The 24,195-nt window shown below is 40.9% G+C and overlaps 1 protein-coding gene across 6 annotated transcripts in view; it reads left to right on the top strand.

Annotated features, from left to right (window-relative positions):
• RBMS3 (RNA binding motif single stranded interacting protein 3) overlaps window positions 1-24,195 on the top strand; it is a 1,175,542-nt gene that overhangs the window by 1,068,887 nt on the left and 82,460 nt on the right. For 4 of the 6 annotated variants that reach the window (XM_060248818.1, XM_060248816.1, XM_060248820.1 and 1 more), the window contains 2 exons: window positions 8,104-8,200; window positions 13,572-13,622. In XM_060248818.1, the coding sequence (XP_060104801.1) occupies window positions 8,104-8,200; window positions 13,572-13,622 (148 nt within the window). The remainder of the gene's footprint in view (window positions 1-8,103; window positions 8,201-13,571; window positions 13,623-24,195) is intronic. The other 2 variants (XM_060248822.1, XM_060248821.1) reach the window with 1 other exon arrangement.

Consider the following 24,195-nt stretch of genomic DNA (forward strand, 5'->3'; position numbering starts at 1 on the left):
TTGAGTGAGAATGTGATTATTCAAAGTGCATCATGTGTTAGTGTATATATTCCACAAGCTTCTGTTTAGTTAACTGCATCTCTGTTGTAGAAAAAGGAAATTAATCACAGAGTATCAGGTTCTTGGCTTCAACAAGCCTTTCCTGAAAATGTTGGAGCAATGATGATTAAATTCATGAAAAATGGATTTTTGAGATGCATCAAATATTAGTTCTCCCCATATCTTTATTTTTAAAAGCCTGAACAATCTTCTACCTACATAGATCTGAGTGACAGTGTTTTAATGTACTAGTGAGTAAAAATATCACCAGAACTGTTCTGGAAAGGATTCGAGAAGTAAAAAACAAAGCTCATTGTTTGTTTGTTTGTTTGTTTTAAATTTCAAATGATTTTATTAATGAAAATTCTGAAAATGAACATATCATAGATAAGTATAAAAGTAACATACATTAATAAAAATAACCAATACAATAACACACATTAAACATAGAAAATAAAGGAGAAAAACCAATAGTAGGCTTACATAGTTAAATATATTAAAGTAAATTATAGCCACAAAAAATCTTTATATAATTTAGATTTGTTGTAAGAATTAATATAAAATGGATCACTATCAATTTTTTCTAAGATAGGGAACCAGGTCACTATGTACTTGGAATAAGCCTGATAGGGGTCGATAGTGTCTAATGTCGCCTGGATTTTGTCCATTGCTATATGGTCCCAAATTTTCAGGAGCCAGGTATCAAGGGACAAGTTGTTAGCGTTTTTCCAAGATTGGGCTACCGTTGTTTTTGCAGCTGTTAAAAGTTTGGCAATTAGAGATCTTTTCGAAGGTGACAATTTAGAACCGGGCCAATGATTAAGAAGTATCACAGTGGGGTCTTCAGGAATTATGATATCCAATAAAGTTGAAAGGTGAGAGCAGATTGCAGTCCAAAAGGGTCTTATTTTGGGGCAATCCCACCAGCAATGAATGTAGGAGGCTTTGAGACCACAGTCTCTCCAACAATCAGGGGAGTTCGAGGTGACCATATGTGAAAGTTGGGTAGGAGTAAGGTACCAACGGGCCATAAGTTTGAAGTTCTGTTGTGAAATATTTATTATGTTGGAGTGTAGCTCATTGTTACAGGCTTTATTTTTGCTTGTTACCTTCCCCCCGTAAATTACTTAGTAAATTCCAGTTATCAGTCTGATATTTGGTAATTTTCATTTAGTATGAACAGCTTGCCTTAATTCTTCTATGTGTTTTTTTTAAAAGGGGGGGGGGATTGTGTCAGTCTTTGTAGTCAGCATAGCAGTGCTAAGGGAAATATGTACAACTTGCCAATGCCACTGGTGAGTTGAGCAAGCATAAATACTTACTAAATACTTTTTGTTTTCAATAAAATACTTTTGTTCAGTGCCCACTGAGCACAAGTGGAATGTAAAATGTGTCCTCTTTCTATTCATTACATTACCTCATAAAGAGGACATCTGCAAAATGTTATGATGCTCCAACTGAAGACTAAAGCCACAAATCCGAACAGGCAGTTCGAAAATAGAAATGGAAAGATACTGTATTTTTTTCTGTTTGTCCCTTTTCATAGTCTAGGACAGGGGTGGCCAAAGGTAGCTCTCCAGATGTTTTTTGCCTACAACTCCCATCAGCCCCAGCCATTGGCCTTGCTGGCTGGAGCTGATGGAAATTGTAGGCAAAAACAATCCGGAGAGCTACTGTTAGCCATTCCTGGTCTAGCATGCTGCCATGATATTCTAAAATCTTATGGGATACTGAAAAAACTTGTTGACCTTTTTGTTCCTCCCCATCCCCATCTTTTCTAAATTAATTGAATGTTCTTACTGCTCCTGTAATATTGTTTTTGTTGCATGAGCCAAGGGTCAAAATAATATGATGCTGAGGTTCTGTGATAGGTTCCCTTGATATGAAATCTGGTTCTAAAAATCAGCCACAAAGAGAGCCACTATAAATCAGGGTTGCAGTATTGGAGAAAGGTTAACTCTTCTGCACACACCATTGCATCTGGCTGCTTGAAAGCCTAGTAGAAGCACATGTACATATCAAGTTCAGTATTGCCTACTCTAACTGGCAGCCACTGTACAAGGTCTTGGGTCAGGGTGTTTTATATCACCTCCCACCTGACCCATTTTAACTGGAAATAGGGTAGCCAGATCTTACCTTTGTCCTGGTGGGGGAAGTTTTGTGTGTGGCACAGTGATGTCACAGTGATGTATGGGGCCATAGAGTTTTTACCCAAATCCTAGAGTGTCCCCTGGTCAATGTGCCCAGCGCAGTGACATCACTTCTGGGTGATGTCATCATGCCAGGCATGTTGGGTGCCAACAGAGCTCTTTGGAAATGGGGATCCAGCTCCATGCCAGAGAAGCCCCAAAACTGGAGGAAACCCTGCCCCCAGTGGGAGGCTGGGAACCCTGACTGGAAATTCCAGGAATTGTACCTAGGATTTTATGCATGCAAAGCAGGTGCTCTATCACTGAGCTATAGCCAGGGCTGGCTTGCCCACTAGGCAAACTAGGTGGTTGCCTAGGGTGCCGGGAGGGGGCACCGAATTGGGCTTCCCCTCTCCCATTGACCAAGACAACCGCCTAATTTGCCTCCCTCCCTCCCCCCGCTGCCACTGCCAGCTCCCTCCTGCCTGCTGTGCTCCTAGTCGCCCCTTCAGAAGCTCACCTTGTCGCCGCCAGATCCCTCCTGCCTGCCCCCCAAAACTCGCCCTGCCATCACAGCTGCCAGCTCCTGCCTACCTACCCCTGCTCGCCCTGCTGCCGCCAGCTCCTGATTACCCTGCGCTCGCCTCCGCCCACTCGCCATGTGCTCACCCCCCCTGCTCACCCTGCCACCACCAGCTCCCACCCAGCCCCAAGGACCCTGAACCATATGGCATCAAGGTCTGTGTGTGTTTTGGAGACCTCTGGAGGAAGTTTCTTCCCCCTCTTTGAAAAGAGGGGGAAGAAACTTCCTTCAGAGGTCTCTTCAAAACACACGCAGACCTCAAAGCCAGTATGGCTGGGCATCCTCCATGTGAGTGGGGGGGGGCAAGCGGGGGGACACCTGCCTGAGGGCACCTGCCTTTGGGCTGGCAGGTGCAGGGCTACTTGCAAGTAGGCAACAGGCCCAGGACGCGGGGGCAGAGCTGTGCTGCCCTGACTAGGGCGCCGGAAGGGCTCGGGCCAGTCCTGGCTAAGGCACAGCGCCATCTCAAAAATCTGGTTAAATGCAAATAAACACATGATCCATATTTTCTGCTGTGACTGGTTTTGGCTCTTGGACTTTATGTAGAGGGCTTCCATGTCATCTGTTACCTGATCCTTTTTCAAATGGAAATGCTGGGGTTGAGCCTGGGGTCTTCTGTTTTCAAAGCAGGTGATCTTCCACCGAGCTGTGATCCCCCATTCCTAAAGGGGCAGGCTTAAAGGAGCAGGAGAAGACATTATTTATGATCAAAGAAACTGTATATATGAATGTGTTAAGCTCCTCCTTTTGAACTCATGCATTACATGTCATTTATCCTAAACTACTTGGTTTTACAAATAAATGCAGTGTTTCATATTCAGCAAACAAGTCCAATAATGGTGGTCAATCAGTACTTTACCAGGATGCAACAATCAACGCTTTAACTACAAGCGAACAACGATGACATTTCCAAGTCATTGTTACATATTTCTTAAAAGTTGCCTAGAAAAATCATAACAAGAGCTTCTGGTAAAGAAGTGTCTTGATGAATTCCATACAGTAGATAGAATTGTGATTATTTATTCATGCATTCTTTTATTAAATTGATATCCACCTTTCTATTAGCATGATCAAGACAGTTTACAAAATCAAAGTTTATACACAGTTTACATGACAGTTTACAAAACAAAATTAAAACCTTCAGACACCAGAAATAGAGGACTCAAATTACCCTCTAAGGTATGGCAAATTCAGGCAGTTCTTAATTCCCTCTTTATATTACTGGAAGTCAAACTTTTTTAGCATATCAACAGATAAGTCCAAAGTATGTGCATAAAATCTGTATATTGTCACAACACCAGAAGTTATTATTTTAAAATGTAGGGACTCAAAGATTACTAAATATTTTACTTAATTCTTGAACTCATTATTGCAATGGAAGAATGTTTATAAACCCAGTCCCAACTATCATTCAGGGCTATGGTCCTTCACCTATTTTTAAATACTTTTTGAGTGTAGTGCCCAATTCCAGAAATGGCTTCTCTGTTTTACCTACCATACCTTTTAATATGTTGCAATAATTAGAATTTTAAATTAAAGCTGTTTTGTCATCTTATTAAATACATGATCTGAGTTGAAAATACTATAAAACCAAGAGAGTATGGATGGGAACATTTTCGATAGCATATCTCAGCATGAGATAATTATATCCTTTTAAAGCAAGTCTTTTACTTTGCTGCTCCAAAGCTTTTTCTAAATAAAAAATAAATAAAATCACCATATAGACAAACTAGATTAAATTCATTATAATAGTAGGCCATTCATGAATATAGACCAGGTAATAGCTTATTTTTATATGTTAGCCAAGCTTTTCACATGGTTTGTTGATCATTCTTTTGCTTTCAGAAATATCATACTATTTACTTTAGTGGCCTATCATGGCCTTCATTGCTCAAATACAAAGTATTTTACATTTCACAAAGCACCTAGTCAGTCATTTCAGCCAACCTAACTGCCTCCTAGTATTCAAGATAGATGGTACCTGTATGCCTCACTTACCAATAGCCTGCAAGGCATATGTGCTGCCACTCTTGCCAGTGCTTGCTAGGTAAAGATTATTAAAATAAGAATAGGCATACAGATTTCTAAGGAGAGGAAAAGGATTTAGGGTAAAATATTTGTTTCGGTAAGTGATATTCTGCCAGATCCTAGTCTAGACTTCCCAATCCCCAGGTCCCAGAGGGGGATCCCCCAGTTTTACAGGCTTCCCCCCTCCCCCAGCCAGCTGGCCGGCGGGGGAAGCCCTGCCCCCACAGCCATCATGCACCTCCATGAATGATTCCCATAGGCAATGATGGGGAATTGATCTGCGGGTATCAGGGGCTCTGGGAGGGCTGTTTTTTGAGATAGAGGCACCAAATTTTCAGTATAGCATCTAGTGCCTCTCCCCAAAATACCTCCCAAGTTTTCAAAAGATTGGACCAGGGGTTCCAATTCTATGAGCCTCAAAAGAAGGTGCCCCATCCATTATTTCCTATGGAAGGAAGGCATTTAAAAAGATGTGCAGTCCCTTTAAATGTGATGGCCAGAACTCCCTTGGAGTTCAATTATGCTTGTCACACCCTTGCTCTTGGCTCCGCCCCCAATGTCTCCTGGCTCCACCCCCAAAGTCTCCTGGCTCCACCTCCAGATATTTCTTTAATGGGACTTGGCAATCCTATCCTAGTCAGGGTAAATTTTGTACTGCATTCTAAATCCTTTCCAAGCCATTTGGTAATTTGCTGTGATTATGTTCTGTTAATAAAATTTCACCTTGCCTGGATTATTTACCTCAAAGAGCTGTATTTTTATCTTTCCAACAGATCAAACTATATATATCCTCAAAGTTTATTCTATTAACCTTATTACCAGACACTCAAATATACTTCTGCAATTCTGATTTTGTTCTGCTTTATGCTTAAAAAATTTAGTATTGTCCAAGTTTCCTATGAACTATGATATCAAATTAGGTTCTCTGATTAATATAATAATGTGTAGTGATTTTAAAATTCTCTGATCCTAGTCAGAATTTTTCTGATTTTTCTGTATTTCAGGTTTGTCTTGTTTGTTCATGCTGCAGTCTCTGGATTTAAGTATCCACGTATTTGGCCACAATAAGAATCAAATATATTGATGCTTGCTTTTATTAAATATGCAGACATGCACAGTTTCACTAACATTAGGAATTTCCCTGATTGTATCTTCTGACTTCAGATCTAATTCTTGACTCCTGGTCTCAGCTTGGTAATATTATCTTTCTGTGTATTCTGTTCAGTGCAGAGTTCTTGAGCAGTTATTTTTGTCCTACACTTCTTGAGTTTTCCAGCTACAGTTAACTTAAATTCTTAACTTAAATTAGTTAATTGACAATTTTTTTTTACATTATTCCTTTATTTCTCAATTTTTTGTATAATTTTGCTTCTCCAGTAACCCAGTAACTTGCTTCTCCAGTATGACCCCAAGACTTTAATTTTAAATCATATAAATCAGTTCAGTAGTCACTGTCAGGAAATCACAAATGGAGTTCATTATGTTACAAAGCAGTAATTTATGTTATTGGTTCCATAAGTCCACACATTTGTGGCTTATGATTTGTGTGGTTATAAGCAGGGCTTTTTTTGAACAGAAACACACAGGAACGCAGTTCTGGCTGGCTGGGTCAGGTGGTGTGACCTGACATGCAAATAAGTTTCTGCTGGGCTTTTTCTACAAAAAGAGCTCTGTATGAAACAATGGTGATGTCAGGGGGTGTGGCCTAATATGCATATGAGTTCCTGCTGGGCTTTTTCTACCAAAAAAACCCTGGTTATAAGCAGAGTTCATCTGATAGTTATTTCTGGTTGTTGGTTGCCATTGTTGGTTACAACCATTATCCTGGTTGTAATTCATTCTGAAATTTCCAGTCGTCCTTTGCAGAGGAAAAGCCAAATAATGCTCTTCTTCACAGTAATGGAATTACAACTCTTTCTGTTTTGGAACAAGAACCCTTGGAACACACTGGTGGGTCAGACAGTAGATCTCCCTAGGCACTGCCCCAAATCTCCTGGAATTTTCCAAACCAAAGTTAACAACCTTATCAGGCTGAGTTTCTTTCTGTTTCATGTTCTCCCAAGCCTGTCATTGATCCCGTATTTTTAATGGAGTTGCTGCTAATTTTGCTCATGTGATTCTAATATTGTAAGAAACAGCAGGAGAGAATAAAATCTTATTTTCCCTTTATAAAGAATGATCCAAGAATCTTGGGTGGTTATAGCTATCCATTGTTAAATTCATAATATTAGTGTATATTCTACTTGCATTTTTTCCTCATGTTTCCATCATACATGTTCTTAGCTTGTCTGTTAAGTGCTGCCAGGTTCCTTCCAATTTTTGGAGACCTTATGATTAATGACCTCCAAAACATCCTGCTGTTAACAGCCTTGCTCAGGTCTTGTGAAAGAGGGCTGTGGCTTTCTTGATTGAGTTACTTCCTCTTTCCCTGCTGCCTTCAACTTTTCCTAGCAGTATTGTTTTTCTAGTGACTTATCTCATAATGTGACCAAAGTACAATAGCCCTAGTTTGGTCATTTTAGCTTCAGATTTTTCTCTCTCTCAGCTTTCCTCATTGTCCAACATCCATACATAGTAATGGGGAATACTATAGTATGGATTATCTTGGTTGCCAGCAATACATCTTTAAGGATCTTTTCTTGATGGTTTATGGCTGCCTTCTCTGTCTCAATCTCTTTCTGGCTTCTTGGTTGTAGCCTTCCTTTTGGTTGATGACTGAACCAAAGTATAGAAAACCATTAACAATTTCAATTTTTCAGCCTTCTGTTGTGTAATTCCCCCACTAGTCTTTTCTTTTGTCTTTGGGATGTTCAGCTGTAATCCTGCTTTAACCTTCATCAGTAAACCTTCATGTCCCTTGCTTTTCTTCAAAGGGACAATGTAATCTGACTGCAAAGACACTATAACATCTGAGAATCACTATTAGTCTATAAAAATACTGTTTTATGATGGAATTGAAAATTTCAGATCCTACACTACAGTGCAGCAATTTTCAAGTCTGAGCTTGAAAGGAACCAGGGTTTATAGCTCTTGTTTCTATCCAGTTTGGAATATAGATTTTACCTGGTGTTCATTCATTTGCCCTTGAGGCTATAGAAGCCTAAGAATAAAAATGAAATTTGTAATAAAATGTATTTGGTTTTGTTACTCTTTCAACATTGGGCCAGGATCCAGCAGCAACCAAATACCAGTTTGGAAAGACCTGACCATAATTAATTCACAAGGGCTCCCATTTTGTTTTGCACTGAAAATAGCCGTAAAACAGCTCTTTGTGGCATGTCAGTCCATCATCTCAAGAATTTTCTTTTTGTTTTCTGTTTGCAGATTTTATTCTTCACCGTACAGTATTGCAACAAACCGCATGATCCCACAGACATCTATCACGCCATTCATTGCTGCTTCCCCTGTCTCCACATATCAGGTATGTTGGAATTGCACGTGCTCATATATCCCTAACTCAGTGTTTATGACTTGCATGTGAAAAAGGGGGGGGGGGGGGATGGTGCATCGCTACTCAGTTTGGCTGTGCATCTGTTTTGATAATACAAGGTTTCCAGTGTTTCCTGGGCTTGAGTCTCCTCTAAGTAACAGTACTTACCGTGCATTTGTCATATTTCCATCAGCTTTTCAACACACATATCTTTTCAGTTGGTATCATATGATGTTTATCAAATTTAGAGGAGTTTTTTGTTTTTGTTTCATTATAAGTAGAATTTTTCATGAATGCTTGTTTTCTTTCTATCATACTTCAAATGTTTGTTCAGATCTTGTATTTCTCTTCAGTGATAGTACTTCTAAATTTATTTTTATTAAGTTAAAGATTTCATTATGCTTATACGTACATTGTAGCTTATAAGTCTGACTAAAAGCAGTGACCCTGTGCTATATGATTATAATCTACATTTTGCCATACTGATGTGTTTAAAGTTTCTGTTGTCAGCACATATCACCAACCCTTTTACTATACCAGTGCCTAATTTGTGCGGGTTATTATTGATGTAAAGTTCTGTGTTTAAAATTAGCAGACAGCAGATTTGCTGTGAGAATTAGTGGCGGGGTTTCATGAAAATTCATTTATATGAAATATAAACAAGAGTTCATTTCCATTGTTTCAATTCTTACTGCTGCATGAAAATTAAAAAGGTAAAAGTAGTCCCCTGTGCAAGCACCAGCCATTTCCGATTCTGGGGTGATGTCGCATCACGACATTTTCACGGCAGACTTTTCATGATGTGGTTTGCCATCACCTTCCCCAGTCATCTACACTATACCCCCAGAAAGCTGGGTACTCATTTTACCAACCTTGGAAGGTTGAGTCAACCTTGAGATGGCTACCTGAACTCAGCTTCTGTCAGGATCAAACTCAGGTCTTGAGCAGAGCTTGGATTGCAATACTGCAGCTTTACCACTCTGCACCACTAGGACTATAGGTGACAATATAAATTTAATATTTCTGATCTTAACTAACATGTCAGAGGTTATTTATGATAAGCACCCTGTATTACATTATCCTCAACTAGTTTTGTAAGTTGCTACTCTGCTTCTACTCTTCTGTACGTATAAAAGCAATAGTCTGTCTGCCTTGTCCTGTCATAATGATGATGATGTTCTTGGGGAATTAAGATCATAAGGGGAGGCCCTTCTGACTCTCCCAGCAGTCAAAGAAGTTTGTGCTGATGGGTGCACAAGAGAGGGCCTTTTCAGTGGCAGCCTCACAATTATGGAGAAACCTCCTCAAGGAGGTGCACCTGGCCCCCCTCTCTGTCGATCTTCAGGAGGCAGTTGAAGACAGTTTTATTTTGGACTGCAGTTGGTTATTAGCAGTCGTGATTTGTGATTTTAAATTGTTATTTTTTTATATTTTAATATCTTTCTGTGTTTCTTATCTATGGTGTAGCTACCTTGAGCTCCATAAAGAAGAAAGGCAGCTAATAAGTGTTTTAAATGAAATAAATAATGTATCCTGGAGTATGCTTCTTTGATCAGCCATGTTGTACCCATGTGATAGATCGACATTACTTTCACTTAATGATAAAAATGTGTGTATGAATGCAAAAACATTGGTTTGCTTTATCACATGCCCAAATACCTCAGATGACATTCCGTATCACTTATGCCCTAAACAGATACATTTGACAAATTCTGTTTTGAACAAAAAGGGGAAGGAAGCCTTTTGCTGAATTGTATTCTGATTCTCTTGATGTGTGTGCCAGGCACCTTTCCCTGGCTGCTTACAAAATCAAATCAACTACCCCTGACTATTGCATATGCAAAGGGCAAGGTCACACAGACAATTGACTATATCCAGGTATGTACTTACTTGGACAAAGTAGGATATCTCAAAGAGCGAAAAAAACTGCTATGGAGTAAACAAGACAGTTGAAAGATATTTGTTGCAAGAAGTGTTGTGGGGGGAGGAAAGGATGGTTGATTTGATTCAGGTTCAGTCACCACAGAGAAATTGCAAGAGCTGAAGATATGCTGAGAATTTAGACATGACAGATCAGGAGGAAGGTGATAATAGTTGATGTTTCCTCAGAGAATTGTGATATTTTAGACTCTGTGATTCTTTATTGTGAAGGAACATTGGATGATGTTGCAAGGACTGGAAATAAGGAAGAAATAAAGAAGAAAAGAAAAGGAAGAGAGAGTGATTAGGGAAACTCTTGGGTAAACAAAGGTGTCAGCAAGAGAGGAACTGGAGAGGGAACAAATGGACAGAAAAGGTTGGCTCCAACCAGCTTTTCTGCTTGTGAAAACAGAAGGAAGGTCCACCTTGATGAACAGAAAAAGACATTCTGGGTTTATGAGGCATACCTAGGGTTGTCAGCATCCAGGTAATGACTGGAGAACTCCCACTATTACAAATGATCTCCAGGCTACAGAGATCAGTTCACCCAGAGAAAATGACCACTTTGGAAGTCCCTCCCCTCTCCAAGCCCTGCCCTCCTCAGGCCTTCACCCCCCAAATCTGTAGATATTTCCCAACCAGGAGCTGGCAACCCTAGACAGCAGTCATGTGGGACAAGGGCTTTACTAAGGACAGGAATTGCATAGGATTGAGTGAAAAAGCTGGCCGGATCCTTCCCACGTAGCTTCTAATTTATTGTAAAGAGATTAGGTTAAATATAAAGTAAATTAAAGGATCTGCTGATTTGAAGTTTATACAATATAAAAATGAGATGGAAGAAATAAAAGCTGCAAAAACAGTGCTCTTGAAAAAGGAGTGGACCTGTTTAAATAAAAGGCGCAGTTACATATTTTTATAATGATTACCAGCAAATTTTGAGCCCATCTGACATTGTTTGTTCATTTGATAATCAAGTTATTATGTATAAATTCTGAGAATTCATACCAACAGGTGCTAGCTAACCTCTGACCCTAAACTTCATTCAACAAGACTTACAACAACAAGAAGAAAAGACAACTAAACTTTTTCTAAGCATCCTTCTGAACTTTTGGGGAGATATATATATATATATATATATATATATATATATATATATATATATATATATATATATATATATATATATATAAATTTTTATTAACTGCAGTTTTTATTACATATTATAACCACAACTGTTTGTATTCTATCATGCCATTCTACCTTATCCATCATTACTAATTCATAATCATAGGAATATTTGAATGCTGTGAAATTATAAGGAAAATCTAAAATGTCTTCCAAGACTATATTGAGTAGAAATTTAGTTGATAATGGAAATAATAATACTGAAATATGACAGGAACAAGACTATACCTACTTACTCAGAAGGCTAATGAAGGGGCAGCTAACACTGATACCAATTTGTTTACAACCATATGAGCACATGAAACTGCCTTATAGTGAATCAGACCCTTGGTTAATCAAGGTCAGCATTGTCTCCTCAGACAGGCAGCGGCTCTCCAGGGTCTCAGGGTGAGGTCCTTCACATCACCTCCTACCTGATCCTTTCAAATAGAGATGCCAGGGACTGAACCTGGGACCTTCTGTCTGTTGAGCAGATGCTCTCCCACTGAGCAACAGCCCCCTCCAACCTTTTGTAATTGTTATGAATGGCATTTCTGGGAGTGTCTGTAACATTCTCTGGTGTGTGTCTGGTCAGCTTCTTAAAGGCATGGAATGGAACAAAAGGGAAAAGCTAAAAAACACGTGAAGAATGGATTTAGATCTATATCATCTTGAGACACGGTGCAGATGATCTCTTGATCCTGTAAGTGACCTCCTGACTTTGCTGTCTGGAGCCTGGCCTAAAACCAGAAGTCTCTTAATTTGATTTGCTTGGAAAGTATACAGTATACTGGAAGTCTGGAGGGTGCATCAAGGAGTGAAGATCTTACTTTCATTGAAAGAGGTATTATTCTAGATGTTTGTGCAAAAACATTATTCTTATATATGGGCAGTGAAATAACTGGTTGCAAAACAGAAATGTTTCTTGGAAAACAGCGTTAAAATTTTAGGTCAGTGGGGGAAAAGACACTTCTCTGTTTTTAACTATGTTAATTTAAAGATGGTATGGTGAACTCTGGGTATGTACATGTCTTACTCAAGAGCTTGCTTTACCATATTTGCTATTATTCTCTCAAGTGGTTGAACTTTTCCTGCAAGGGAAACTAACTTGAAAGTTGACTCATGTGCTTTGAACCAGAATAAATGCCAATGCCATAAAAATGAAATGCCTTCCATTGCATTGTGTCACTTTGATCAAACTGGCTCTATAATAAGGCAATGTGGGGCAGTATCCTCAGGTGGTGGATTGGGAATGGGAGTTGCCTCTTCCTCCACCACCACTGTTTTGCCTTCACATCTGCTGCCCTTATATTGTCCCAGTTTCTGACTGCTCCTCACTCCTGCCTCCTCTTGCCCCTGTTCCACTGCTGCATGGGAACCAGAGCAACTAACACTCCCTTTGTCATTCTGCAAACATCTTAAAACACAATGTGGCAAGGCATACATGTCCAATAGAGCTTCCAGTACTTTCCCCAGATTGTTACATTTGCACCACTTTTGGGAAGCCTTATTGGGCATGTACAGCTTGTCATGTTGTGATTCAAGGTGCCTAGGAACGAGGAGGGAAGGATCATAAGCTTCTCCATCACTTGAGGTGGAAGGAAACACAGGACTGCATATTGGTGGCTGGCTGGTGGAACAGAGAGTCAGCCTCAGATCAGTTCCTTCTACTGAGCCCCCATGGATTTTTTTTTTATTAAAGTGTCAGCTGAACCTTTATCAGTAAGCTTATGTGCAGCTATGCCCTCTCATAAGAAGGGAATGTTGGAGCATGCCATCCCTTCTGGTATGAATTTAGCCTTATCCTAATGATTAAACAAGATTTGCAGACACATGTGTCACATTCTTCTCCTTAGTCACAACAAGCAGCATTGATTATTTGTTCAAGGTTGACTTTTATGTACTGTTTCTCTGTGCGGACTGCTGCTGACTTCAACTCTGCAACTTCCTCTCTCTTCTGGGTAGGCAGATAGAGATTTGCGTGCTGGTTGGCACTGCTGCTGTGTGGTTTGCAGGGTTGCATCCAAGCCACAGGAACAAAGATCTTGTACAGACTTGCCTTTCAAATCCTGAGTGGGGTTCTGCCATTAAAGTTTACAACCCTGAACTTGGGAGGGTATCTAACCAAGTCCTTCAACTTTATTGACATATGAAATTAGGGCAGAATCATTTTTCAAAGTGGAGCATCAAGGGCTCAATATGCTCTATGTTTTATTCAAAGCTCAGTTGTTGTTGTTTTGCACACTGTAATGCTAATATGGTGCTTTCTGATATACAGGTTCAGAGTACTTCATGGATGCCTCATCCGTCATATGTTATGCAACCAACAGTAAGTGAGCATTTGTTCACATCCACACACACTTTTCTGGAGTTACTGGGAGTGGGATAGTTTGACCAGGGTGTAGAAGTGACTTATCTTTATTTGAACATTCATGTTCTTTAATTGGTTATTGAAGTGAGATCTGGTGCAAAATAGTAGGCTGGTCATTAGAGAATTTAGCTGATATCAGTTCTATACATTTTATCCTTGCATGCATTATTCCTAACTATTGTGTACATGGGCAGGGCAATATAACTCAGATGTTAGATTTTTGGTGGTGTGAGATAGCAGACAACCAAGTAAACTATCCCAGGGTGAACTCTCTAAATCAGGGACAGCTGTGTCGTATTAATAACCTCAGAAGGTCCTTTTATTAACCTCATGTAAGAAGCAGATATGTGTTTGAATATGTAGCAAAATGGTTGTCTGCAGGGGGGTTTTTTTGAGCAGGAACGCACAGGAATGCAGTTCCGGCTGGCTCAGTGGCAGTTCTAGCTGGCTTGGTGTCGGGGTGTGTGGCCTAATATGCAAATGAGTTCCTGTTGGACTTTTTCTACCAAAAAGCCCTGTGTAAAACCATGGTGATGTTAGGGAGTCTGGCCTAATATGCAAATGAGTTCCTGCTGGGCTTTTTCCACAAAGAAAGCCCTCATTGTCTGTAACCACTTTAAGAGATTTTTGATAACAGGTTCTTGGTCTTCTCAGTCAACAATTTAGCATGTAACTAGAAAAGTAGTACACAGGCAAAAATGAGTTCAATGTCATGCGGGTTTTGTGCTATGATTCTTTGGCAGTCCCTTGTTTGAAAAGTAACAGTTACACTGATCTGTAAAAATCCTGGCCCATTGTTAGTGCTAGTAGGGGGTTCAGGGTCATCCCCAAGTGGTAGACAGATGCCAGATGTTCTGAAGACATCTTCATTCTGCAGATGCCCCTAGGGAAGCTCCCTAAATTTGATACCATTTCAGCTATAAAATGACATCAATAGGTATGCTGTTGTGGAAGTTTTTTGGTTTGTGGGGGGGGGGTGGCTTTCATTATAATGGTACGGGAATTTCAAAGTTAAGTGTACGCTTTGTATAATCTCTCAGGGCTCTTTTTTTAGCAGGAGCTCCTCTGCATATTAGGCCACGCTCCCCCAGATGTAGCCAATCTTCCAAGAGTTTAGAGGGCTCTTAGTACAGGGCCTACTTTAAGCTCCAGGAGGATTGGCTACATCAGGGGGCATGGCTTATTATGCAGAGGAGCTCCTGTTAGAAAAAGAGCCCATTAGGGAGAGCAAGAAAATTATACTCCTGTGTAACCCGAATTGCAAGAATGAACACATCTGCTGTTGTTCCTCTTGTTAATTTTTTTCTTTCTTTAGAAAATAAAGAGGTCTTCAGTGAGGAAGGAAGGAACCTTGCTGAATTGTTGAAATATTCATAGGCATACAAGAAATGAATCACTGCTGCCTTATAAATTATCTGCTGGTTTAGATCTACTAGGACTTGGTTGGATTACTCTTATTTTGATAGGTATCTTGTAAAGTTTTGTTATGGTTGGGTTTTTACCTTGCTTACCAGATAAGGTTAAAACAATCACAGCTGTAGTATTAACAAAGTATTATTGACAAAGACATGTCCATTTACTTTGCCCTGTCCCCTAGGGCAGGCTGTATAAATTGAAAAATTAAAGTGGGGAATGTTTGCTGAGATATTTGGTTTATTGAATGGCTGTGAATTTTGTTCACATTTTCTTAAATTTGTGGCATTCTTTATCAAGTTGGTATGACCTTGTGAAGCTCCAGACTCACTCTTGTCAATGCAACTGAGCTCAGTGAAATGCATTACCTTAGTATTGTCACTGTTGTGCTCAGAGGGATCTGACATGATAGCTCAGAAAGAGTCAATCATACACCAGAAGCAATATTCATACAAGTGGAGCTAGATCCTAGAGACACAATTGCTCCTCTGTTTCAGATTTCTCCAGCTACTCAGAATTGGTTCAGTTTGAGTGTATTTTGTATGCAAAGTCACACACTGATTCTGCAGGACAAATTAGGAGAAAAGTGCAAATTGGGGGTGGTATCCTTTGCATTGTGGTGATAGCAGCATTAGTGCTTTTCCCAACAGAAGTATTCAGCTTTATGATGATCAGTTTTATTTTTAAGATGCCTATCTGCTTATATATTATATTTGGGTTGTTATGTTGGCTGTGCTTCAAACTGAATGAACTCTGTTAATCACTAAATATGTTTAGAATAGGCATAATTCCCTCACCTCCATGCAACAATACTCTCAGCCTGATTTGTAGCCCTTTAGGTCATTTACCACTGTTGATTCCTGAGGGTAGTTTTCAAGTCTGCAATGGTCCATCATGTTATGGAGAACTCAAGAGTTCAGGGTGAAATTACCAAGATAAATCCCTGTCTCTAAATCTGTATGCAGAGCCCATTTCTTCTTTAAGAGGTAGAGGAGACTGCCAGCCCTTTAAACCACCTACACCGATGCTTCTGTGAAGGTTTACAGGTAGAAATAAATATGTTCCTTGGCTCTCTCTCCTTATGTTCTAGAATTATGAGTCTTGTGTTAGAATCACACACAGAACTGAAAAGAGTTTCTATAGCTGGGAAATTTCTTCTCGTTCTCAGTCAGTACAGTTTCTGTATCTGCAGAATTTCTTCCCACACAGGATTTTTGAAAGCAAAATCTGAATATTTCTTGATCCTTCAGATCCTTTATTTTGATCTTACTATTGCATTGGTAGTGATTTGGTATGACTGACTTTAGTGAATACCTGGTGGCATTATTTCACAATTGAACCCAGTATGGGATTCAAATGTAATTCTTCAGTTCAAAGGGTCAGTTAAAATGTGACAGTTAAGAGTGGCAGTTAAGGACTAACAGTTGACTGTGAAAGAAGGCTAAGGGAGTGAGAGGATCAAGAAGGATCCCAATACAAGTCTGTGGAAAATAGCTCCCAGAAAAGGCAGGGAGGGGTTATCACTATTCATTCTGAAGGAGAGGAAGAATCCTGAGTTAGGGAAGTGGAAAGCTTTGCCCATCCCTAGCAAGTCCAAGGGAAATAGCTTCTAAAAGACAGGGGTGATCCCTAGCCAGTAGATAAGGAAGGAAACTAGATCTTGTGTGAATGTTCCTGCTTTCACCAACTTAAGTGTCTGTGAGACAGAGAAGCTTATGCTTGTGTATTTAATCAGAGACTTCAAGAAATCTCTCTCCTCAAGTTTTAAAAATCTGTTTGAATATTAGAAACAGTTACTTGTTTGTATACAAAGTTACTTCATTCCTATTGTCTTTTCACCTCATAAGTCCGACATCTGTTCCCAACATGTCAATTTCCCCTTAAAGTTAAATAAAGCAGTTTGATATTTTGAATTACCATCAATCTCTCAGGTTTCATTTTCAAAACAGGACATAAGAAGAATTTTAGTCTCTTCCCCTCAGTTTCCTAGGCTGGGTCAGCAGATATCTAAATACATTCATGCAACTGGTGGGGCAGCCAGAGAGAAAAACCAAGAAGAAAAAGGGGGGAAAGGGCTGCTCAGTGAAGAAGATGATAAAGGGACAGCCTGTGAGAGAGGTGAAATTGTCATAACTGCACTGTCCTTTCTTTGCATGGGATTGAGTGCATGGTCCTTTGACATATTCACCACAACACAGAGAACCAAGCATGTGCAAACTGTACCTCTGTAGTCTTCCTCCTCATGAGCTCTGGGAGGGAGGATCCAAAGAGTTACACCATTCTAAGCCCACTGACTTCAATTTATTTAGAAGGATGTAACTCTGCTTAGGATCACTATGTAAATGCCCTTCCTTGCCCCCCACTAGGTTTTGGTATTTAGCTGCACTGTGGGGGGAAATCCAAATCACCACATTCATATTATAATCTTTTGTTTCCAGCTTTCTTAAAAAAATTATTTAAATTGCTTAGGTCCGCTCACAAAAATCTCTCAAAACTTACAGCTTCTCTATCTTGAACATGGTGTGCTTTTATCGTAAGTTCAGTGAAATGTCCATTGTGTGCTTGAATACAAATGTGAAGAAAAAAGCATTGATTCTGTGTTCTGTGATCAAAATGAAACGTGATAGTTCACCTACATGATAAGAAAAACAAACAGAAAACATGCCAGAAAAATTAAACTGGTTGCTATTTTCTCAACTATTCTCTCAAAAAGCTGTGCATTTTTGATCACTCTTTGAAAATGAGCTTGCTAAAACACAGAAGGCTAAAGATTGAAATAACATAACCAAAAGCTGGTGCCAAAGCTCAGCAGAACAGTCATATAGTATTTCTTGAGGCAGAAAATCAAGGAATTCCAGTTTGATAACTCTGATAAGATATGGTATTCTTTGATGTCACATGTCTGATGGAGATCACATCAACTTTTCCCCAGCCCTAATTTGTGATATCACCCACATATAATTCAAGGCAGAAACCATGGTGAATGTGCAGGTATCTTAAGGATGACTTTACTTGCTTGGTTAACTAAAGCCCAGTTCCTAGTACCAGTTTCTCTATGCAATCATGTATACCAGGGGTGGCCAACGATAGCTCTCCAGATGTTTTTGTCTACAACTTCCATCAGCCCAAGCCATTGGCCATGCTGACTGGGGCTGATGGGAGTTGTAGGCAAAAAACATCTGGAGAGCTACCCTTGGCCACCCCTGATGTATACCATTTAAACAAAGGTTAGTTAATGCCAGGCTATACACACAACAGAGGCTGTAGCATAACATTTTTGAACAGCCATGATCACAAAGGTGACTGCTGACTCCCTGGTCTGATTAATATTTGGGTTTTTCCATATGGTTGTATACATAGACTAAATCTGTAGATATGCTGACAAGGTTCACAACTAATCAGCTTTGCAAATACAGCTTTGCACTGTTTCTAATATTTGTTTTGATTATCCTTTGGGCACCATTTCACAAAAACTCTTAGTTCATTCATAATTAATAATGAGATGTCATAACTATTTTTGTGCCAATGTGGTGATGAGCATTGATCAGACCAGACAGCTGAGGCAGTTGGCACATGCTCCAGAACAACACAGTTACATTAACCTTGTAATCCATCCTGACTCTGTATGAGAAACTGTCCTCCTTGATTTGTGAATTTGACTTGATTTCCCTACCTCCTTCAAATGCCACTGGAATTGGCAGCACAATGACTGGTTCTCTTTACAGTCCAGCAATCTAGTCTGAAAGCCCAGGAAAATCAGATGTGTCTTAAGGACAAGGCATGTTCCAAGGATGTGTCTCATGTAAAACTAGCTTTTACAAGCACATCAAGTTTGGGAGGAGGAGCAGGGGGATGTGCAGTTTGAATTCAGAAATATTCAAAGTTCACAAAATAATGCCATATTTGGAACATTCAGAATCATTTTAAATCTGAATTTTATCATTCTAAATATTGAGAATGTCATTGGCTTCAGATTGAACTGCCTAGGAAATTAAAATAAAATATGTTTCCCAAATAACACAGCACCAAAGGCAGGGACCAGATTGTCTTCTCATTGATGCTGCCGCTGCTTAACCACAGGAGTGGGGCCTGGGATGGATGTCTGTACTTATGAATTCCTGTATCCAGCAGTGACAAATGATAGCACTTTCATGGTGGTCTTTTTATATGTTATAATTTACCTGTTGCCCCCCTGGCCATTGATTGTTGGCTGTTGATTAAAGTTCTGTGGCCTTTTCTAAGCACCTCATCCTACATTTGATTCCCGCTTCATCCCACAATGTATATATTACTTAATGCTTGGGAATAACATTTGGACCAAAAATTAAATGGTAGATTAATAGGAAAATTTTGTATTTGATTTTGGCTTCTGCTGGGTATACTAGGCATAAGGTTTATTAAATATGTCTAGATACATAGATGGCTTTTGCAGTACACTTTCCATATCTGTTATGCTCTTCTGGGTTGATACGGGCACTGAGAAAAGATAAAGAAGTTGGCAGAAAATGTTTTGCATTGTTTTAGTGAGAAGTGGCTGCTTCCAAATGTTCAGAAATTCTGAATTTTTAAATTTCTGGATCCAAAGAATCATAGTTTTCATTCCAGTATATTTCATTAATACAAAAATTCCTCTGGAACTGTAATATTAACCAGTTATCAAGAATGTGTTAATTCTTTTCAAGGCAACAACTAATGTTGCATAAGAGATCCCGTCAAAGGCACATGATATACCTAGATGGAAAAGTGAGTGCCAGTTGCTTAGACAAGGCCTGCATGCCCATGAACTGCAGTTCCCAAACGACATTTTAAGAACACACCTGCCCTCAGAACTTTAAACATGAAAAAGTTAGATAGTCATGAAGGAAGTGGGTAATTAGTGTACTTAATACAAGGTAAGTAGAGAAGAATTCACACATCAGTAGTTCTTTCATACTAATTGACTTGACCAAACTCTACATACAGCTCTTATTTAATAAAGGTCAGCTTTGGAGGGAAAAGGGAGGGAGACATAAACACACTATGCAAAATAGGAAGACCCATTGCAGTTTGCTCTGCGCCTAATCCAATAAAAGATTTTTTTTCTAAGCTTAATACAGCCTGAATTGAGAGCAAAAAAATTGATCAGGCAAACCCAGATCATCAATACCAGGTTCTAACATTCTGTGACTTACTCTTGTAATTTTTGTAAATAAAAATAGATACCATTGAAGTCATTTTAGATTTTAAAATAGCACACTTCAGTTCAGAACAGTGGACTATATGCAGTAGGCATCTTTTATTCTCTCTCTTGTTGCCTCCTATTTTTTAAATCAATGTAATCTGCTTAGTCTTTTTCAGCCTCTCAGGTTCCTCTCTGTATGACATTGAAGAATGCCCACCGCAGCAGTAGAACACAGTAAAGGTGGCACTAATAACTGATTCACAAAATAGTTAATTTTATACAATGAACTGGTCAATTTTCCCCAGCTAGACTGGAGTCCAGGAGCACGTTAGAGATTGACAAGATTTTTTCTGGGTGGGTGAGTATAAACTTTCAAAGCTCCCTTCATCAGATACACATTGGCATGGAGATCTCTGAGTCCTTATATCCCAATCAGAAGGTGTAGTGGAGAATGAACTAGGATGCAGCGTTACAATGTGCATTGTAATCAGCTTGATTAGAGCAGAGGGGCAGGACTAGATCTATATGTTTTTCAAGGGGGGGGGGCAAAATTAAAAAATGGCACTCCTTTATGGGCCCATTCTACCTTATAGGCCCATAGAATAGAATGGACTCCATATCCAATTTGGCACCCCCCCTGTGGTGGCACCCGGGGCAAGCACCTCCCTCTGCCCCACCCCCACCCCAGATCCGGCCCTGCAGAAGGGAAATGCTTGAGAGTAGACAATTAGCATTTGTAGTGAGATAAGAAACCTATGTTCCTATTCAGCCCTGTTGGGGGGGTCCATTGTTCTGAATGTGTGAATATTCAACAATCTCACATTGTAATCTCCCCTTGAAGCATCTCTGTTTGAGGACTGCCACTCTTAGGTCACGATTAAAATGTTCTCCCACTGGTTTTTGATAGTTGTGGCTTTTAATGTTGGATTTATGTCCAGGGCTGGCATATCCATTAAGTAGCATGAGGCAGCTACTTGGAGCACGGCCCTGAGGGGAGGACACTGCTCGATGGTGGTCACCACAGGGCTTCTGGGCTCAGCACACATGCATACCATTCTCTCACCGTTGCTCTGCCCCTTGCATCTGTGCTTCCAACGGTGTCCATGCGCTGAGCTCAGAAGCCCCATGGCAATCGCTGCCAAGCTCGCCCTTGGCGAGGAGGCGAGGGGTGGCAGGGGCACCTGGCCTGGGATGCCAGCCTTGTGCCAGCTCTCCAGAGCCAGTGCTGTTTATGTCCATCCATACTTTTGCATAGGGCTGAATGGTGATGTAGAATTCTTATCTCACTACAGATGCTAATTTTCTGCCCCCAAGTATTTCCCCTCCTCTCTAATCAAGCTGATTGCAACACTCATTGTATCCTTGCAACACCCCTCCCACCATTTGATGGGATATAAGGACTCAAAGATCTCCATGCCAACGTGTATCTGATGAAAGGAGCTTGGACTCTCAGAAGCTCATTCCCTCAGTCTTATTGGTCTCTAAAGTGCTTATGGACTCCAATCTAGCTGTCCTCCTGCAGACCAACATGGCTACCAGCTGAAACTATCTCAGTTTTACACAGTAACATTTAGTAGCAATAAATGTTGGCCAAGAAAAGCTAAGATAATGTAAGTATGTATTCTCTTTGTGCTTTCATACTTCCAACACAGACAGTGAACAGTGAATAATAATATAATAATAATAATTTTTTATTTCTATCCCGCCCTCCCCGCCGGAGCGGGCTCAGGGCGGCTCACAACATAAAATAAACATTAAATCGGTTTTACATTATAAAACATGGTTAAAACAGTTATAAATTATTAAAATTAACATAACATAACAATATGGCATTATTAACATTAGATTTGGTAGACTTCTAAGAATAAGACATTAAAACATTTCCAGCAGCATGCCTAGCTTTGTCATTGATTCTGTCACTAGTTGAAGGCCATCTTGAAAAGGTGGGTCTTACAGGCCCTACGAAGTTGATCTAAACATCTTAGGGCCCTCACTTCCTCAGGGAGTTGGTTCCATAGTAGTGGAGCGGTGACAGAGAAGGCCCGATCCCGGGTGGCCTTCAGTCTGGCCTCCCTTGGCCCAGGGATATTCAACTGGTTTTTCCCAGATGACCTCAGTGCCCTCTGGGGCTCGTATGGGGAGAGACGGTCCCTCAGGTAGGTAGGTCCTCGGCCATATAGGGCTTTAAAGGTAATAACCAGCACTTTGTAGCGAACTCGGTATACCACTGGCAGCCAGTGCAGCCCGCGCAGCCCCGGCTGTATGTGCTCCCATCTTGGGAGCCCCAGCAACAGCCTAGCCGCCGCGTTCTGCACCAGCTGCAGCCGCCGAGTTCGGCACAAGGGTAGCCCCATGTAGAGGGCGTTGCAGTAGTCCAATCTCGAGGTGACCGTAGCATGGATCACCATTGCTAGGTCACGGCGCTCCAGGAAGGGGGCCAACTGCTTCGCCCGTCGAAGTTGAAAGAACGCGGACTTGGCAGCGGCCGCTATCTGTGCCTCCATTGATAATGAAGGCTCCAGAAGAACCCCAGGCTCCTGACCTTATGTGCCGCTTTAAGCTGCACACTGTCAAGAACCGGCAAGGGGATTTCCCTTCCCAGGGCACCGCGACCCAAGCAAAGGACCTCTGTCTTCGTTGGATTCAACTTCAGCCCGCTTAGTCTGAGCCAACCTGCCACGGCTTGCAATGCTAGGTCCAGGCTTTCTGGGACGGAGCCAGGCCGGCCATCCATTAGTAGATAGAGCTGGGTGTCATCAGCGTATTGATGGCACCCAAGCCCAAACCTCCGGGCAATCTGGGCAAGGGGGCGCATATAGATGTTAAACAACATCGGGGAGAGAACTGCCCCTTGTGGCATACTAGTGGGTGCCTCCGGGACCGTTCCCCCCCAATGGCCACCCTTTGTCCCCGTCCTTCGAGGAAGGAGGAAAGCCACTGTAAGGCCAATCCCCCAATCCCCACGTCGGCGAGCCGGCGGGCCAGTAGCTGGTGATCGACCGTATCAAATGCGGCCGACAGATCCAACAATATCAGCACCGCCACGCCGCCTCGGTCCAGATGCTGCTGGAGGTCATCCACCAAGGCGACCAGCACTGTCTCCGTCCCATAACCAGGACGAAAGCCGGACTGGTGAGGGTCTAAGGCGGAAGTGTCATCCAAAAAACTCTGCAACTGTAACGCCACTGCCCTCTCTATGACCTTACCTAAAAATGGTAGGTTCGAGACCGGTCGATAGTTTGCCAGTTCGGCCGGATCTGCTGTACTCTTTTTTAGGAGAGGGCGGACCATGGCCTCTTTCAAAGATGTTGGAAATTGCCCTTCCAAGAGGGATCTATTTACGATATCCCGTATAGGATATCTAAGCTCCCTCTGGCAGGATTTAATTAGCCAGGAGGGGCATGGGTCAAGGTCGCAAGTTGTAGGGCGTACAGTTGAGAGGACTTCGTCGACTTCCCCAAGACTAAGCGCGTCAAAGTGATCCAAGATAACATCAGGAGACAGGCACGGAGCCCCGGGTTCATCTACTGCATTCAATGTGGCAGAAAAGTTCAGTTTGAGGATTACTGTAAAATAATGCATATTATAAGGGAGTTGTTTAGAGTGTTGTAAGTCGCCATGAGACCCTTTAGGAGCAGCAACTAAAAATGTAATAAATAAATTGTCAGTTAGCCGTATTTCAACATGAGATTTTGTCACTGGTAGTTCATTCCAAATATGGGAAAGTTGATCAAGATTGCCATGTTCTTTCTTGTGGTTTTACACAGTATTTTGGGTCTTGTTCAGGCTCTACTTAGTTTCTTGCTGTTAAACTGTCTCTCAGTAAAAGAAGGCATTCTGCAGTGTGGATTGATAGTCATGGGTCAACCATCTGGAAGTACGAGAAGCCAGCAAGCCTTTTACATTCTTCTAAAATGGGCTTTCTGCCCAACAAACGTAAGCTTGGGGAATTTCAGT

This window comes from Heteronotia binoei, chromosome 10 (assembly GCF_032191835.1).
Source record: "Heteronotia binoei isolate CCM8104 ecotype False Entrance Well chromosome 10, APGP_CSIRO_Hbin_v1, whole genome shotgun sequence".
Classification (NCBI taxonomy): Eukaryota; Metazoa; Chordata; class Lepidosauria; order Squamata; family Gekkonidae; genus Heteronotia; species Heteronotia binoei.